Raw genomic sequence first — 17,574 nt, 5'->3', positions numbered from 1 at the left:
TTTATGGATTATGTACATACTGTAGGCGTACAGAGACCCATTATCAGCAACCATCAGTCCTGTTCCAATGGCACGTTGTGTTTGTTATTCCAAGTTCATTTTAAAAGGCTGATTGATCATTAGAAAACCCTCTTGCGATTATGTAAGCATTGCTGAAAACTGCTGTGCTGATTAAAGAAGCCATAAAACTGGCCTTCTTAAGACTACAGTAGTTTCTTCAGCATCAGCATTTTTGAATTTGATTACAGGCTCAACATGATCAGAAACAAAGAACTTACTTCTGAAAGTCATCAGTCTATTCTTGTTCTGAGAAATTAAGGCTATTCCATGCGAGAAATTGTTCTTGTATAACGATGTGTACTGCTCCCTTCACAGAACAGCGCAAAGTGTCTCTAACCAGAATAGAAAGAGGAGTGGGAGGCCCCGGTGCACAACTTAGCAAGAGGACAAATACATTAGAAACAGATGGCTTACATGTTCCCAACTGTCAGCTTTACATGTTCTCAACTGTCAGCTTTACAGGCTCTCAACGGTCAGCTTTACATGTTCTCAACTGTCAGCTTTACAGGCTCTCAACTGTCAGCTTTACATGTTCTCAACTGTCAGCTTTACATGTTCTCAACTGTCAGCTTTACATGTTCTCAACTGTCAGCTTTACATGTTCTCAGCTGTCAGCTTTACAGGCTCTCAACTGTCAGCTTTACAGGCTCTCAACTGTCAGCTTTACATGTTCTCAACTGTCAGCTTTACAGGCTCTCAACTGTCAGCTTTACAGGCTCTCAACTGTCAGCTTTACAGGCTCTCAACTGTCAGCTTTACAGGCTCTCAACTGTCAGCTTTACAGGCTCTCAACTGTCAGCTTTACATGTTCTCAACTGTCAGCTTTACATGTTCTCAACTGTCAGCTTTACAGGCTCTCAACTGTCAGCTTTACATGTTCTCAACTGTCAGCTTTACAGGCTCTCAACTGTCAGCTTTACATGTTCTCAACTGTCAGCTTTACATGTTCTCAACTGTCAGCTTTACATGTTCTCAACTGTCAGCTTTACATGTTCTCAGCTGTCAGCTTTACAGGCTCTCAACTGTCAGCTTTACAGGCTCTCAACTGTCAGCTTTACAGGCTCTCAACTGTCAGCTTTACAGGCTCTCAACTGTCAGCTTTACATGTTCTCAACTGTCAGCTTTACATGTTCTCAACTGTCAGCTTTACAGGCTCTCAACTGTCAGCTTTACAGGCTCTCAACTGTCAGCTTTACATGTTCTCAACTGTCAGCTTTACATGTTCTCAACTGTCAGCTTTACATGTTCTCAACTGTCAGCTTTACAGGCTCTCAACTGTCAGCTTTACAGGCTCTCAACTGTCAGCTTTACATGTTCTCAACTGTCAGCTTTACATGTTCTCAACTGTCAGCTTTACATGTTCTCAACTGTCAGCTTTACATGTTCTCAGCTGTCAGCTTTACAGGCTCTCAACTGTCAGCTTTACATGCTCTCAAATATGAGCTTTACATGTTCTCAACTGTCAGCTTTACAGGCTCTCAACTGTCAGCTTTACAGGCTCTCAACTGTCAGCTTTACGGGTTCTCAACTGTCAGCTTTACAGGCTCTCAACTGTCAGCTTTACAGGCTCTCAACTGTCAGCTTTACAGGCTCTCAACTGTCAGCTTTACAGGCTCTCAACTGTCAGCTTTACAGGCTCTCAACTGTCAGCTTTACAGGCTCTCAACTGTCAGCTTTACAGGCTCTCAACTGTCAGCTTTACATGTTCTCAACTTTCAGCTTTACAGGCTCTCAACTGTCAGCTTTACAGGCTCTCAACTGTCAGCTTTACATGTTCTCAACTGTCAGCTTTACATGTTCTCAACTGTCAGCTTTACATGTTCTCAACTGTCAGCTTTACATGTTCTCAACTGTCAGCTTTACATGTTCTCAACTGTCAGCTTTACAGGCTCTCAACTGTCAGCTTTACATGTTCTCAACTGTCAGCTTTACATGTTCTCAACTGTCAGCTTTACAGGCTCTCAACTGTCAGCTTTACAGGCTCTCAACTGTCAGCTTTACAGGCTCTCAACTGTCAGCTTTACAGGCTCTCAACTGTCAGCTTTACATGTTCTCAACTGTCAGCTTTACATGTTCTCAACTGTCAGCTTTACATGTTCTCAACTGTCAGCTTTACAGGCTCTCAACTGTCAGCTTTACAGGCTCTCAACTGTCAGCTTTACAGGCTCTCAACTGTCAGCTTTACAGGCTCTCAACTGTCAGCTTTACAGGCTCTCAACTGTCAGCTTTACAGGCTCTCAACTGTCAGCTTTACATGTTCTCAACTTTCAGCTTTACAGGCTCTCAACTGTCAGCTTTACAGGCTCTCAACTGTCAGCTTTACAGGCTCTCAACTGTCAGCTTTACATGTTCTCAACTGTCAGCTTTACATGTTCTCAACTGTCAGCTTTACAGGCTCTCAACTGTCAGCTTTACAGGCTCTCAACTGTCAGCTTTACATGTTCTCAACTGTCAGCTTTACATGTTCTCAACTGTCATCTTTACATGTTCTCAACTGTCAGCTTTACAGGCTCTCAACTGTCAGCTTTACAGGCTCTCAACTGTCAAAGGATAAGCCACAAAAGAAAAGTAGTGCATTTAAATGTGAAATCACTTAACATAGAGTGGTCTAGCAGTCAAAGCCTAAACCTCTGTTGCACATTCTCCAGAGCATAGATTTAATACCGGCCTACTGTTATGTTGGCACATTCTCCAGAGCATAGATTTAATACCGGCCTACTGTTATTTCAGCACATTCTCCAGAGCATTGATTTAATACCGGCCTACTGTTATTTCAGCATGTTTTCCAGAGCATAGATTTAATACCGGCCTACTGTTATTTCAGCACATTCTCCAGAGCATAGATTTAATACCGGCCTACTGTTATTTCAGCATGTTTTCCAGAGCATAGATTAAATACCGGAATACTGTTATTTCAGCACATTCTTTCCTCTGTCTTTTCCTCTTTCTCAGCTCTTTCAATAAAGCATAAAATTCCTCCCAAAAATATCTTAAAAAATACATTGTAAAATTACAAATAGTTAGGTAATGTTGACGCGTTAGGCATTTGTGGTCACACCGAAAATTGTAGAATGACTTGAGGGAATGATGGTCCACAAAAGAAATACAGCCTCCAACATGTGCCTTTCCTGACATAAAAATCTGTCCACTAGACCCAGAACTGATACAAATTAAATAAAACCTTCAACATGGCTTACTACTCCACTTGTCAAATTAGATTTTCACTGCAGTTCAGACTTTCAAGCCTGGAGTAGTATTGTACTTAATTGTAACGTTGTGGTGTTGTAGGCTATATTTAGTTAGGATAATTGCATACTCCATGAACAAAATCAATAGGGGATATTTTCGAGCTGTCGGTCTAATTTCTTCACTGTTTTTTCATGTGCGGTGACACACAAGGCCTTTTTGCTGCCTGTCAGCTATTCCTTTATGTTGTTGTGGATTGATAGGGTGTTCATTTTAATTATTTTGTATGTGGCATGATTGCTAGAAGGTGTTGGGCAGTATTAAATATTTTCTGTTTATTTTAGTCTGGACTTTAGGTGAGTTGTTACGTTTAGTCATATGGGTTTCACATCACTCAACCAGAATGCCTGCTAATTACAGCAGAATATTCATAACCAAAAAGCTGTGATATGTGATTGCTTAAGTTAAAGTTAGCACTTACATTATAAAAGTGTGTTTATAATTAGTGTGTATCACACACAAGAAACGGTGAGTTAAGGATATGGATCAAACACAACTGAAACATATTGCAAAACTGGCGTCTACATTGCTTATGTGGAGTTGAACAGAAAACCTTTAACAGATCTTATGGACCAATATGTTATTGTGGGAGGAAATGACACCTTAGATGCCAGCATATTTCAGATGTCAGTCTTGGAGATTGCATATTGGTTTTTCATAGATATGAGGTGTGATCATCCTACCCGTAGGTAATGGGGCTTTAATGTGTAATGCAATTCAGTCTCCTTGAATGGATGTTATTATGCAGTAATACCTTTAGTCACTTGTGTAATTGCCAGAGAATCCGAGGAGATATAGGCCTCATGTTGGGAACAAGCTCCTCTCCATGGTCTTTGGGTAAAGGATGAAGGGATTTCAAAATGCAGATAGTTCTATTTTTACACACCATATTTGTATGTATTCTTTGCGCTTAATGGCACTGACACATATGATTGTCCATTCAAGTGTTTAATGGTTAATAATCCTCAGGGTTACCCTGAATGAACTGACAGGCTCCAATGCCTCAGGGTTAGGGTTTTAAGGGTTAACGCACACGCACCAGTGACTCTATATAACTCAAGGGCCTAACTCTCCCTTTAGTCCACCTGTCTGGTCAGCAGGAAATATTTTTGTGTAGCTAGGGGAAGAGGGAGTTCAGGCTGCCTGAAAAACAGGCTGCTGTTAATCGATGCTGGATCAATAACAAGATATCCTGGGTCAAGTGTCTCTTTCTCTTTGTAACCTCTCTTATATTGCTGTGTCTGTGAGTTGGAGATTGCTGGGGGGGGCTCTACTATCTCCAGAGACAGAGACCGCATATAACAGCCCAGCTCTGACAGATGTTAGCTGGAATGTTTTGATGATCGTGTAGGCGTGTTGCAGGAGATGTAAAATATAAAAAAAAAATCATTACCCATCAGCTGAAGACTACTAAAGTCATAAACAAACTGTGAACTTTTAAACTGTTAACATACTACTGAGAGACAGTGACCAGGTGAATTTTCTTGTCTGGGTTGTGTCATGTGGAGCCTGGATAATTGAAACATCATCTTACTGTCACGGACTCCATCTCTTCCTCTCCTGTTTTGTCCTCTTTTGTTTATTCCACTTGCAGTTGCGGATGATAGCCTTGCCTTTAGAAAGAAAGTCACCGTTGAGGACGTCTACGGAGAAGAACTGCAAGTGCACGACCCCGGCGCTACCTGGCTCAGCGGTGAGTTGACCTTTGACCCACCACTTGAAACCGAAGCACAAGCTGGTACATATCACTTGACAAATGAAGCATCCCATTTATCCAAGGGACAAAGATTACTAAGGCAGTCACTGTATCTCTTAATGCATTCCAAGTTCAATTGCTTTTCCAGTTATAGTGCTATTACTTACAAACAGGAGGACCACGCATAAACCATATGGAAACATATGGAAATACAAACAGGATTTCAGTTGCCTATTGAATTTAAACCTGATCTTACAAACCCAAATCCTCATGTACAGGCACACTGTTTCACTCTGCCCACAACTCAGTCAGTATCAATAGACATGGTTATAGTCTCATGGATATTCAGTACAACAGAGACAGAGAGCCAGCATAACTCATTTAGTGTTATACAGAGAGATGGACAGAGCCATGTAATCCAATGGAATTGTGAAATGTATCTGCCTGCACCATGGTCACACCACAGAGTATATCCCATACCATTGGGATAGATTATATATGGAATTCTATAATAAGTCCAGGTATACACTAAACTGTCTCTACAATATACTGTAATGCAGAGCTTGTACAGGACAGACACGTCTTAAATGAATCAGATGTAGGACAGATCCATTAAGGCTTTTTTTAACAAAAGTTGCAAGCTAGTTTCCACACACATGAATATTGGATTCAGCTTCTGATTGCCCTCTAGTGTTGAAGATTCCAATTACTTCGTTCCTTTCATTGACTGTTCTCAGAAAGCACATAATCTGAACCAGATTTATTTTTCTACTTCTGGTTCATAAATGTAGCCAGGGTATGCGGCATTAACATAACCTGTGTTTTTAACTGTGAAGTAACATAATATGTCTTTATAATCACTCAATCTGGATATTTTGGGAAAGAATTTAATCTGAGTTAATAATTGAAACAATAACAGATCATTTTGTCCCAGTCACACCTTCCATGACTTTGAAATCCTGTTAATTGTGTTTTTCCCTGCAGAGTTTTCAGTACAAGACAGCCAAAATAATATGGAGGGAAATGTTGACTTCAGAGAGGTTTAACAGTTGGCTAAAGGGCTCAACAGATTACCCATGATAATAATTAACGCCACACAAAGAAAACACGCAAAGTACAGCCACATTAGAAGCACCGGGGCTCTGACCACCAAATAACTAGCATTTCAACACATGCTATTATGCAGAGATGAACAATCTTAGGCAGTGTTCCGGTCATATCCTGCACATTTAGTCATGGGGCCATCCTCATGACTAAATGCACCAATGTTGTTTAAAAGCAACTTACCCTACCTTTTATAATATCCTATGATTTGTCTGGATTATTGCTTAAACAGGTTTTGTTTGTCATCATCGCAAACTTCCTATTTTGGGAAATGTTATTTTTGACTAGAAGGCTAATTGTCATTGACATAGGCTGTAGCAAAAGCTGCTTATTTAGTAATTCAGTCCACCAAGCACATACATACATACATAAATACACACACACACACACACACAGAAACGCACACAAAGCTTGTTCATTGTCTTAATACCACATGGGAATGGTCTATGCATCTTCTTTCCTGTTACAGTGATAATGATTCATTGTCTGATATTCTTCCTTGTCAAAGTGAGTACCATCAGCTCAACACGTGATGCTAACAGCTAATGTGTTGGATAGGGCAGCCTTGTATACTTTACAAATCCTTATGAATGTTTGCTTTGTTGGTTTCATTTAAACTGATAAATAATAGATCTATTGCTGTTTTAATGACCACCTGGTCGCACTGGGATGAAATAAATTAGCCATACTCACAGTTTACCTCAGGCATGTGGCTATCATTGATTACCATCATTGATTCCAATAAGTATCTTACACTAGTTAAATGTCAAGTTTGAAATGAACAGAGACTGCTTAACAGGGTAAATGTTAATGAGACAATATGGCTGCAACAATCATACTGGTAGTATATATCTAAATGATTAACACTCATGTAAACTGTTCATAAATTGTTGGTTGTTATAATAATTCAGGCCATTTAATGCTTGGATCAGCCTCCTAGAACCTCTGCTTTGAGTGAGATTAGAGACTGGAACACTTGTCCATTATGCCTTCAGGACTAGTGGATTTTGCTTTCATTCTGTTTTATTGGTCGAATAAAAGTCAAACAGAATTTCAAACTTTGGAAGCCTTTTTAAACCTCAAACATATAATATTTTCCTGCTAGAATGTGATCAAATTACGAGTCTACATCTGTATGCTTTCTGTGGTTCTGAATGGATCTGTTGTGATGGGTTTGTCATGACTCAACAAATACTTGGTTGGTGGAACAGAAAAGCTTTTCACGACAGAGTACAGGAACCGGTCTTGAAGTTAATTAAATAGAAAAACACTCCAAATAAATGCCATTATATGAACTCCTACAAGTATCACCATGTCAGCACTATTTTGTGATTGCGCCGGCTGAGATGGCTGTTCAATTGTCCTTTATTAGTAGAGTAAAAACACAGTGCAGGGGTCCCAAAGGGCTGGTGCAACTGGCCAGCACCATCTGGGTTAGTAATGAAATATAGTTGCCTTGCCTCGCTGCGCTCTATCAAATCCCTGTGGTGGCTTGTGCTCCTTTGAGCTCAATCAAGGTAGGAGGCCAGAGAGTGCCTCCCCTCTGGTGCATTGGGATTTTGGTCTAAACTTTCTGTTTGATCAAGCAGCCTGATAAGAACCAGAACTTTGGAAGACATGTATCTCCACTTGAACAGTCCCGAGTCCACTGGGGGTTACAGCAATAAAGCAGGGCCTTAATCAAAAACTGGGTAGAAAAATGGGTTGGCGCGGCAGGGGCCTTTTCCCTGCCCTACTCTTGGTAGATGAATGTAGCCAAAGAGGACACAGTGTAACTGAGAAAGTGGCCAGAAAACAGCGCTACCCTTTTTTACACCTCTCAGCAGAGCTGAGGAAAACCAAGAAGTATGTTGGCCTAGTTATGAACCCACCGTTGGTACAACACATTGGGTCAGTCACAACCTACAGCCACAATGTCTACAATATAATGCTGGCTCCTGTCTTATCACTGTGCCCCATTTAAAATTGTCTGTCCAGCTGATCGCTATGCTTCCCCTAGTCTTCTCTGTGTCCCTCCTGGGCGTTTGTCAGAGTGCAGAAATAACCTAATATTTCTGATCGATTTAGGAAACCAGAGCCAGAACACATGATTGTAAATCTACATTTTTAAAACATGTCATCGGCTTTGATACTCTGATTGGTTAGAGATGATACAACTGCTTACATAACTGATAACTGATTACATATCACCATTTTGACTTCACCACAAACAACTTTAACACGGGCAGTGTCAGAATAAAGAACAGTATGTGGGGATCGATTGAGTAGTGCACTTCTGTGTGAGTTATCAGGCTAGACATCTGGCCCCTGAGCGCCTCCAATGGTGGGAGGTTGGTATATCTGCCATAAAATATCTGTTGGAAACAGTGCATCTTTCAATATGTAATGCAATGTCAGCTATAATGTTTTCATTGATTACAGACAATACATTACTATATCGAACACGAGAAGGGGATGTGATCAAACTCAATGTCGAAACACAGGAGAAAGTCATTTTGGTGGAAAACAGGAAGTTTGTGAGTATAAGGTTATATTTATTTCAACAAAATATTGATCATTGTTTAAATAAAACTTGTCTTAAACTCCTTTACTCTTACTGTTATACAGGAAATGTACAAGGCCACGAAGTACCAAATATCTCCAGACATGGAGCACGTTCTTTTGGCCTACAATGTGGTTCCAGTGAGTATGACCACAGACCGCCGCTTGCCTCTGTCGCGGAGTAGATTGGGTGTTTCTGACCTCTGGATGCTCAGGCTGTGTTTGTCTCTGCAGGTCTACCAACACTCCTACACGGCCTCTTATATCATCTGCAGTCTACGTACCCCGTAAGCCCCCCCCCCCCCCCCGTCTATGCGTCTATCTTTTTGTTTGTCTGCCTGTCTCTGTCGATTTTTGTGTGAGAATGGCTGTTTGTTCTCATGTTCTTGAAGATTGCTGTAAATCCTAAACGCCAATGATGTCACATCCATGCACCTGGTTGGCTGTGCTGCCATCTGGTGGATGAAGTTGAAACTCCATGTGAAGCTCCACTGTTGCACGCTCAGTCTGGCCTGATTTTACAGCTACTCCATATTTATACCTCAGGCTAAGCAAACTTTTACGGTGCTAAATTTGGCTGGATGATTGATTACAGATTTAAAAAAAAACAGTAGCAATCTAGCTAGGTCAGTGGAAAATGTCCAGACTCTTTGTGCCGGGTCTGAGGCATTCACCCTGAATCACATGCAGTAACAGAATGTGTTGTACCTTAACAGAGAGACATGGAGCTTGAATCCACCTGAGGTACGGAACGCCCCCCTGCAGTATGCTGGATGGGGACCCAAAGGCCAACAGCTGGTGAGAGACACACTTGATTATTCATCTGTTTTTACCCTGACTGTCCCACACGCCGCAAAGCTGCTCTGTGTTGTAACACCACAATAGACAGGGCAGCAGGGTAGCTAAGACCAGAATGTGTTCTCAGCCAACTTACCTGGTCAAATATTTCTCTTCAAATAATAGGCATGTCATGAAGTTGTTGAGTTGACAGACACATCGGGAGGTCACTGTTCAAAAGCTGTTGCTATGGTTGAAGCAGACAGCAGTGATTGTTAGTCTTTTTTGAAAGGAGAAAGGTCCTCCAAAAAGAGAAGTGGTGAAAGCAATTTTGATGGAATTACTATTACTACAACTGCTTTAAACTTGAGTACTATAACTACAACTGCTTTAAATTGGAGTACTATTACTATAACTGCTTTAAATTGGAGTACTATTACTATAACTGCTTTAAATTGGAGTACTATTACTACAACTGCTTTAAATTGGAGTACTATTACTATAACTGCTTTAGATTGGAGTACTATTACTACAACTGCTTTAAACTGGAGTACTATAACTACAACTGCTTCAGATTGGAGTAGTATTACTATAACTGCTTTAAATTGGAGTACTATTACTACCACTTCTTTAAATTGGAGTACTATTACTATAACTGCTTTAGATTGAAGTACTATTACTACAACAGCTTTTGCTTTAGATTGGGATTACTATAAAACTACAACTCAAACTGTTCCTTTGTATTTCTTTCCTATTACGTTTTACCCTTCATCAGATCTATTGGACTAAACTGCTATTATACGAGTGACTGCTAGGGAAGAAAGCAGTTACATTTGCATAATGCTAATACCTGATTATTTCCTTTTTGTTATGATGTTTGGAGTGTTTAATGAAGAGCTCCAGCTGTGTTAAGGAGTTATTTGAGTGGAATTATTTTCTCATCTGATAAAACCAGTTAGTTATTCTCCGATTTGTTTATGTAATCATTTGGCATGTTAAAGCCTGTATGAATTGTTGGTGACATCACCTATGCATCATTCCATGAATGCATGAACAATACAAAGTTCCACACAAGGATAGTAAGACAGGAAGATGTAACTTTTTCCCTACTATGAAAACTCTATTTCTCACGTTTCACTCTTTGTTGGGACTTGACTTGAGGACCCCACATGTACTCAGGTAGATCACATGAACAGAATTAAAGACACTCACTCACATAAGCAAACACACAAACAGACATGGCTACACAGACACAGACAACCTAACATATACTGCACACACAAACGCACACTTACTTATGCTCCACATGTCTTTTGGTTTTTCAATGTTCATATTTTTTTCAAATCTTCTTTAAAATTTCCTGTGTTCTTGTGTATTTCCTTTCATCTAATCTCTCAGTGATAGATTGAATGGTAACTGACTAAATAGCTCTTATGTCAACAGAGCCATTAGAACTAGCACATAGACTCACCTAAAGGATTATTAGGAACACCTGTTCAATTTCTCATTAATGCAATTATCTAATCAATCACATGGCAGTTGCTTCAACGCATTTAGGGGTGTGGTCCTGGTCAAGACCATCTCCTGAACTCCAAACTGAATATCAGAATGGGAAAGAAAGGTGATTTAAGCAATTTTGAGCGTGGCATGGTTGTTGGTGCCAGACGGGCCGGTCTGAGTATTTCACAATCTGCTCAGTTACTGGGATTTTCACGCACAACCATTTCTAGGGTTTACAAAGAATGGTGTGAAAAGGGAAAAACATCCAGTATGCTGCAGTCCTGTGGGTGAAAATGCCTTGTTGATGCTAGAGATCAGAGGAGAATGGGCTGACTGATTCAAGCTGATAGAAGAGCAACTTTGACTGAAATAACCGAGGTATGCAGCAAAGCATTTGTGAAGCCACATCACGCACAACCTTGAGGCGGATGGGCTACAACAGCAGAAGACCCCACTGGGTACCACTCATCTCCACTACAAGTAGAAAAAAGAGGCTACAATTTGCACAAGCTCACCAAAATTGGGCAGTTGAAGACTGGAAGAATGTTGCCTGGTCTGATGAGTCTCGATTTCTGTTGAGACATTCAGATGGTAGAGTCAGAATTTGGCATAAACAGAATGAGAGCATGGATCCATGATGCCTTGTTACCACTGTGCAGGCTGGTGGTGGTGGTGTAATGGTGTGGGGGATGTTTTCTTGGCACACTTTAGGCCCCTTAGTGCCAATTAGGCATTGTTTAAATGCCACGGCCTACCTGAGCATTGTTTCTGACCATGTCCATCCCTTTATGACCACCATGTACCCATCCTCTGATGGCTACTTCCAGCAGGATAATGCAACATGTCACAAAGCTCGAATCATTTCAAATTGTTCTTGAACATGACAATGAGTTCACTGTACTGAAATGGCCCCCACAGTCACCAGATCTCAACCCAATAGAGCATCTTTGGGATGTGGTGGAATGGGAGCTTCATGCCCTGGATGTGCATCCCACAAATCTCCATCAACTGCAAGATGCTATCCTATCAATATGGGCCAACATTTCTAAAGAATGCTTTTAGCACCTTGTTGAATCAATGCCATGTAGAATTAAGGCAGTTCTGAAGGCGAAAGGGGGTCAAACACAGTATTAGTATGGTGTTCCTAATAATCCTTTAGGTGAGTGTATACCTTTAGACTCACCCTGGGCACACCACATCCAACCAGACCACATCCACCCTGAATACATCCAACCAGACCACATCCACCCTGAAAACATCCAACCAGACCACAACCACCCTGAATACATCCAACCAGACCACATCCACCCTGAAAACATCCAACCAGACCACATCCACCCTGAAAACATCCAACCAGACCACAACCACCCTGAATACATCCAACCAGACCACATCCACCCTGAAAACAACCAACCAGACCACATCCATCCTGAATACATCCAACCAGACCACATCCACCCTGAAAACATCCAACCAGACCACATCCACCCTGAATACATCCAACCAGACCACATCCACCCTGAATAAATCCAACCAGACCACATCCACCCTGAATACATCCAACCAGACCACATCCACCCTGAATACATCCAACCACACCACATCCACCCTGAATACATCCAACCAGACCACATCCACCCTGAATACATCCAACCAGACCACATCCACCCTGAATACATCCAACCAGACCACATCCACCCTGAATACATCCAACCAGACCACATCCACCCTGAATACATCCAACCAGACCACATCCACCCTGAATACATCCAACCAGACCACATCCACCCTGAATACATCCAACCAGACCTCATCAACCCTGAACACATCCACCCTGAACACATCAAAGCAGCCAACACCCAATCACACGTCAATCCTAAACACACCCAAACTGACCTCATCAACCTTGAACACATCCATCCTGAACACATCAACCCTAAACACATCAACTTTGACCACATCCGTCCTGAGCAAGCTCAACCTGAACACATCCACCCTGACCCGAAAGTCCTTGACCACATCTAACCGGACAAAATTAACCCTGAACCCATCAATTCTGATCACATCCACCCTGACCACATTAATCATGAGTACATCAGATCTGACTCTTCACCAGGTCCCTTGAATCTGAGAGAGAGTGATCACATCTAACCACCGGGGCTGACGTTCACAAGATTGAGAGAGAAGATATCTGTGCTGTATGGCCTGTTTTATCACTCCCCACTGGCTGTGCATGACCTGATGGGTGTTTGTTTGAGTGAGATGTCTCCAAGCTGGCGGATGGGTGGACAGGTGTTTCACAGGACTCATGAGTGAATGTCACACAGTGAGGAAGAGTTCCCAGGAGGTGTTTGTTTTCTCTGGTGATTTTCTAGACTGCAAGGGTTCAGACAAGTAATAATGAGGCAGCCACAGTGTAAAGCTGAAAAGAACACATTTGAAGGATGTCACAAGGAAGCAAAGTCAGTGACATGCACAAAAGTGTTGTTTTTTACAGTGTGCCATTCTGTTTTCATCACAGTGGCATGTCCTCTCTTCCTCCAGATCTTTATCTTCGAGAACAACATCTATTACCGAGGCGCAGTGTCAAACAGGACCCTCCGTCTGGTGTCCACAGGGAAAGAGGGAGTCATCTTCAACGGCCTGAGTGACTGGCTTTATGAGGGTAGGAAAACTACAAATAAACCATCCCTACTGCAATCAGTTAAGCTATTCTAAAAGAACTATAAATCCCATCAGGACAGAGAAAGCACATTAGTTAACATTATTGAAGCAATATTGGAATAAAAAAGGAACTCCATCCACATCCACTCACATACATAATTCTGTAAACACAGATAAGCAAGCCAGTACTAGCAGGGCAGAGAATTGAGATTACAGGTTTACGATGGGTTTTGCCATGTCATCAGAGACATAAGGCTAGTGTTTGTAAATGATTGAATTTGAAAGAGAAACATCTGGAAGCATTTGCCAAGCTCTCTGTCCCCAGAGCTCCCTGGCCTGTCTCTGTGTTTAGGCAATGATCATTAATTCAGCTCTGCTTTCCGGCCACCTCACTCTGTAGCTGGTAGCTGCCATGTCCATTACTTCAGTGGCTTGATTTGTAATGTGATATAAATGATTTTCCACAGAATAATATGTGAGCTACTTATTCATTTACTTCATACATTTATTTATACTTATTCCATTCCACTGATGTCTTTTGATAAATTCTGGAAACATTCGATGTTACCCCTGACACAGCTGGATTACTACCTGCCGTGGATGTTGGGGGTTTTGTCTGAGTTTTCTAACAGCAGCGTTTGGTTCAAGGTGAGGGTAGAACATCTCTATCTAGTCCAGGTCAACCATAGGACACCCCGAATCCATTCAGAGAGGATTATGAACACTATAGACCAGGCATTACAGAGGCACATCCACTCTTTACAGAGGCACATCCATTCCAGAGGCACATCCACATAATCTTTTTGATGGTGAAGCTGCTAACCTTTCACCGGACTATATACAGATGAACAGGTCTAGACAATAACTGTCACATTAGTGGTTCCTGATTAAGCCCTGATAAAACATGCTGGCTCCATGTCTTATTAGATTGCAAACCCATATCAACCTAATAAAGGGTGGTGTGGTCGTCAGACAGGTCCATCACACGCAGCTGGCGACACAAGCAACACAGGGCATCTACAGGATCTCTACACAACACCCTAGGGATGACATGACCGTCTCTCTGTATGTACCGGTCTGTTTATCTGTCTCTGTCTGTCTGTGTCTTTCTGTCTGTCTTTCTGTTTGTCTCTGTCTGTCTTTTGTCTATCGTTCTGTCTTTCTCCGTCCGTCTCTGTCGTTCTCTGCCTCTGTCTGTCTTTATCTGTCTGTCTTTCTGTCTATTTAATGGAGTTGGATGTGTGTTATTGATTGGTGATGATGTGGTGTTGAATTTGGTGGATCAGAACAGGACATTAGTCTACTGTGCATAGTGCACCATCGTGTGAAAACTACCACAGAGATAAAGTTTGGGGTTGATGTTTGGGTCATGGCCGATGGCTGGGTTAGGTTTTAGGTTTGTTGTCAGGGATGGTTTGATGTAGTCCCTCTTTTGTTTCTCCCCGATGGGAGTGAAAGTCCCTCCTTATGTGATCCTTATCCCTAGAGAGGAACGATGAGTCACCATGTTCATCCAGTATACTCGTCACCACTCTCCCTCACAGTCTTTTTACAGGTTGTCTTCTTCTTTCACAGACCATCCTCATCCTCTGTCAAATGAATCAGAGAACTAACAGCTACGTGTTTTCTGGAGTGGAGTCAGTGTTAGTCTCAGATATGGGCTATTTCTCTAATAGAAAGCTTTACTGGAAGGTGCCTGCTGCCACCTGGTGGCCGTTGGTGAAATATATTTGACTTTGGTCATACTGCAATATTTAATGCAGTTCATTTAATTACTTCACTAGTCCTATTCTTTACCACTGTTGACTAATGTCCTCTCCACACCTGACGAACGATATAGAAATGACCCAGAACATAATCAAATTTTTCCATCTGCCTTCGTATCTGTCTGTTACCCTCCAACACATGTCCTAGTTAGCAATGAGTAATGGACCTTTCCACTGCGGTGACAGTACAGTAAATGTATGCCATAAATCAGACATAGGCTACAGCACATCTGCCTTATCAGCCACCGATTCCACAGCAGCTGGGAGATGGGTAGCTGTCTTCTATCTGCGCACACAGCTAATGAAGTCACTTTGGGTTTGATGATATTGTTTCAGTAAACAACACACTATTAACTTCACTATTAACCTTATAATTATCTTGTAACTGCTTAGCCGTATAGCTTGTCATAAAGATGAATGGACATTGTTTATTAGAATTAATTGTTTTTGATTTTCTACAGAGCGGGATGTAGTAGTTTTGTACTTTCTGGGGTTTGTTGTTCCAGAGGAAATCTTCCAGACCCACATAGCTCATTGGTGGTCTCCGGATGGCGTCAGGCTGGCCTACGCCACCATCAACGACACCCTGGTGCCCAAGATGGAGCTCCCCATGTTCACCAGTGCCCCGTATCCCACAGGGCTGGAATATCACTACCCTAAGGTAGGTCAGGGAGACGGCGTCGCTCCACGCTCTCCATCCCCATTGCACTACATCGCCTTGACATTTCTAGGTCCGTTTTAAAGTGCGACAAGGAAAGTCATCGACTCTTCCACAAACCTGTACAGACAGGCCAGCGGATCCGGATTTGACTCCTTCCAAATAGCTCGGTTATTTCATAACATAACCCGCTGAATGATTAAGATGTTCTCCATTACCTGCCTCGGCCCCTGCAGGCTGGGGAGGCGAACCCGTTAGTTCATCTGTCTGTGGTGAGTCTGAACGGGCCCCCTCACACCGTGGAGATTAAAAAGCCAGATGACCCCCGGGTGGGGTGAGTATTCCGCCGACTGACCTCATTCGAGGTCATCTTTATTATTACTGTACACTATAGCATAGCTACTTACACCTGAACCCATATGAAAATACCACACTGTACATTTAGAAAAACCATTCTTCCGAAGCTGCAACTCATTTCATTATGTGGACTCACCGTGTAGAAAGGAATATTACATCACCATGGTGAAGTGGTTCACCAGCACCAAGCTGGCTGTCAACTGGCTGAACCGAGCCCAGAACAACTCCGTCCTGACACTGTGTGAGGCCACTACAGGAGTCTGCACTAAGGTGAAACCCGCGCGCCTGAACGGACGCTCTTTCACACTCCGCCACCCTCTCTGACACCGGCCCCATCTCTTACCTGCTATCTGATTCTTTTCCAGAAACATGAGGATGAAAGTGACAGCTGGCTACACAGACAAGTATGTGATAACAGCATTGCATAGCATTTGTGATGACACGCACCCAACAACACAGAGTCCTAATACTACCATGAGTCAGGACGTACTCTTGTCTTACTCCCTGCTGCAGAACGAAGCACCACTCTTCTCCAAGGATGGTTCCAAGTTCTTCTTCACCAGAGCTATTCCTCAGGGAGGGAGGGGCAAGTTCTTCCATATCTCCATGGTCACCTTCCAGGTATGACAAAAAATTTGATTAGATTCAACTTTATTGTCATTGAACAACGAAATGCAGTTGGCATCTAACCAGAAGTGCAAATAGAAGATGGCAGAAAATGTACAAGTATTAAGTATATGCATGTTATGAGTGGAATGTACAGATGTGCAATAAAGGCAAATGCAGTACAAATGGCAATACTAAATATGCATTTAAAGCAAATAGAGGTGGGCAAAAAATTTACAAGTATTAAGTATAGTGTGTTACAAGTGGCATAATAGTTCTGCAGGTACAAATGGCAATTTTAAATGGCATTCTAGATGTGCAATCGAGGAAAAGTTAAGGAGTAAGGTAGCTTGTGCAATTGGGATGCAGAGATAGCAGCAATGAGGTCCCAGAGGTAGACATACAGTGGAAAGATTTTGTTTGTTTTTCAAATGAATTGTTCACATTATAAATCACATTAAAGGTGGAAGAGGTTCTGACATGATTTATCTTTCTCATTCTTTAAACATCACAAGAACCTGGCATTTTAACAGGGTTATGTAGACTTTTTATATCCACTGTGTATGTAACAACTGTAAAAATGCAAATACAATGGCAAT

At 41.9% G+C, this 17,574-nt stretch overlaps 1 protein-coding gene across 7 annotated transcripts in view; it reads left to right on the top strand.

Moving 5' to 3' along the window:
- The window catches only part of LOC105019106 (dipeptidyl aminopeptidase-like protein 6), a 101,690-nt gene that overhangs the window by 77,949 nt on the left and 6,167 nt on the right, over positions 1 to 17,574 (top strand). For all 7 annotated transcript variants that reach the window (XR_002196453.2, XM_013131866.3, XM_010885036.4 and 4 more), the window contains 11 exons: positions 4,901 to 4,999; positions 8,528 to 8,622; positions 8,714 to 8,788; positions 8,882 to 8,934; positions 9,364 to 9,445; positions 13,469 to 13,589; positions 15,861 to 16,015; positions 16,249 to 16,346; positions 16,513 to 16,639; positions 16,735 to 16,773; positions 16,883 to 16,990. Coding sequence is in view for 6 of the 7 variants with exons in the window: in XM_013131866.3 (XP_012987320.2) it covers positions 4,901 to 4,999; positions 8,528 to 8,622; positions 8,714 to 8,788; positions 8,882 to 8,934; positions 9,364 to 9,445; positions 13,469 to 13,589; positions 15,861 to 16,015; positions 16,249 to 16,346; positions 16,513 to 16,639; positions 16,735 to 16,773; positions 16,883 to 16,990 (1,052 nt within the window). In the remaining variant the exon portion in view is untranslated. The remainder of the gene's footprint in view (positions 1 to 4,900; positions 5,000 to 8,527; positions 8,623 to 8,713; positions 8,789 to 8,881; positions 8,935 to 9,363; positions 9,446 to 13,468; positions 13,590 to 15,860; positions 16,016 to 16,248; positions 16,347 to 16,512; positions 16,640 to 16,734; positions 16,774 to 16,882; positions 16,991 to 17,574) is intronic.

Source organism: Esox lucius, chromosome 3 (genome assembly GCF_011004845.1).
Source record: "Esox lucius isolate fEsoLuc1 chromosome 3, fEsoLuc1.pri, whole genome shotgun sequence".
Taxonomy (NCBI): domain Eukaryota; kingdom Metazoa; phylum Chordata; class Actinopteri; order Esociformes; family Esocidae; genus Esox; species Esox lucius.
Note: the sequence above shows the minus strand (reverse complement) of the source record. Positions and strands in the feature narration are given on the sequence as shown.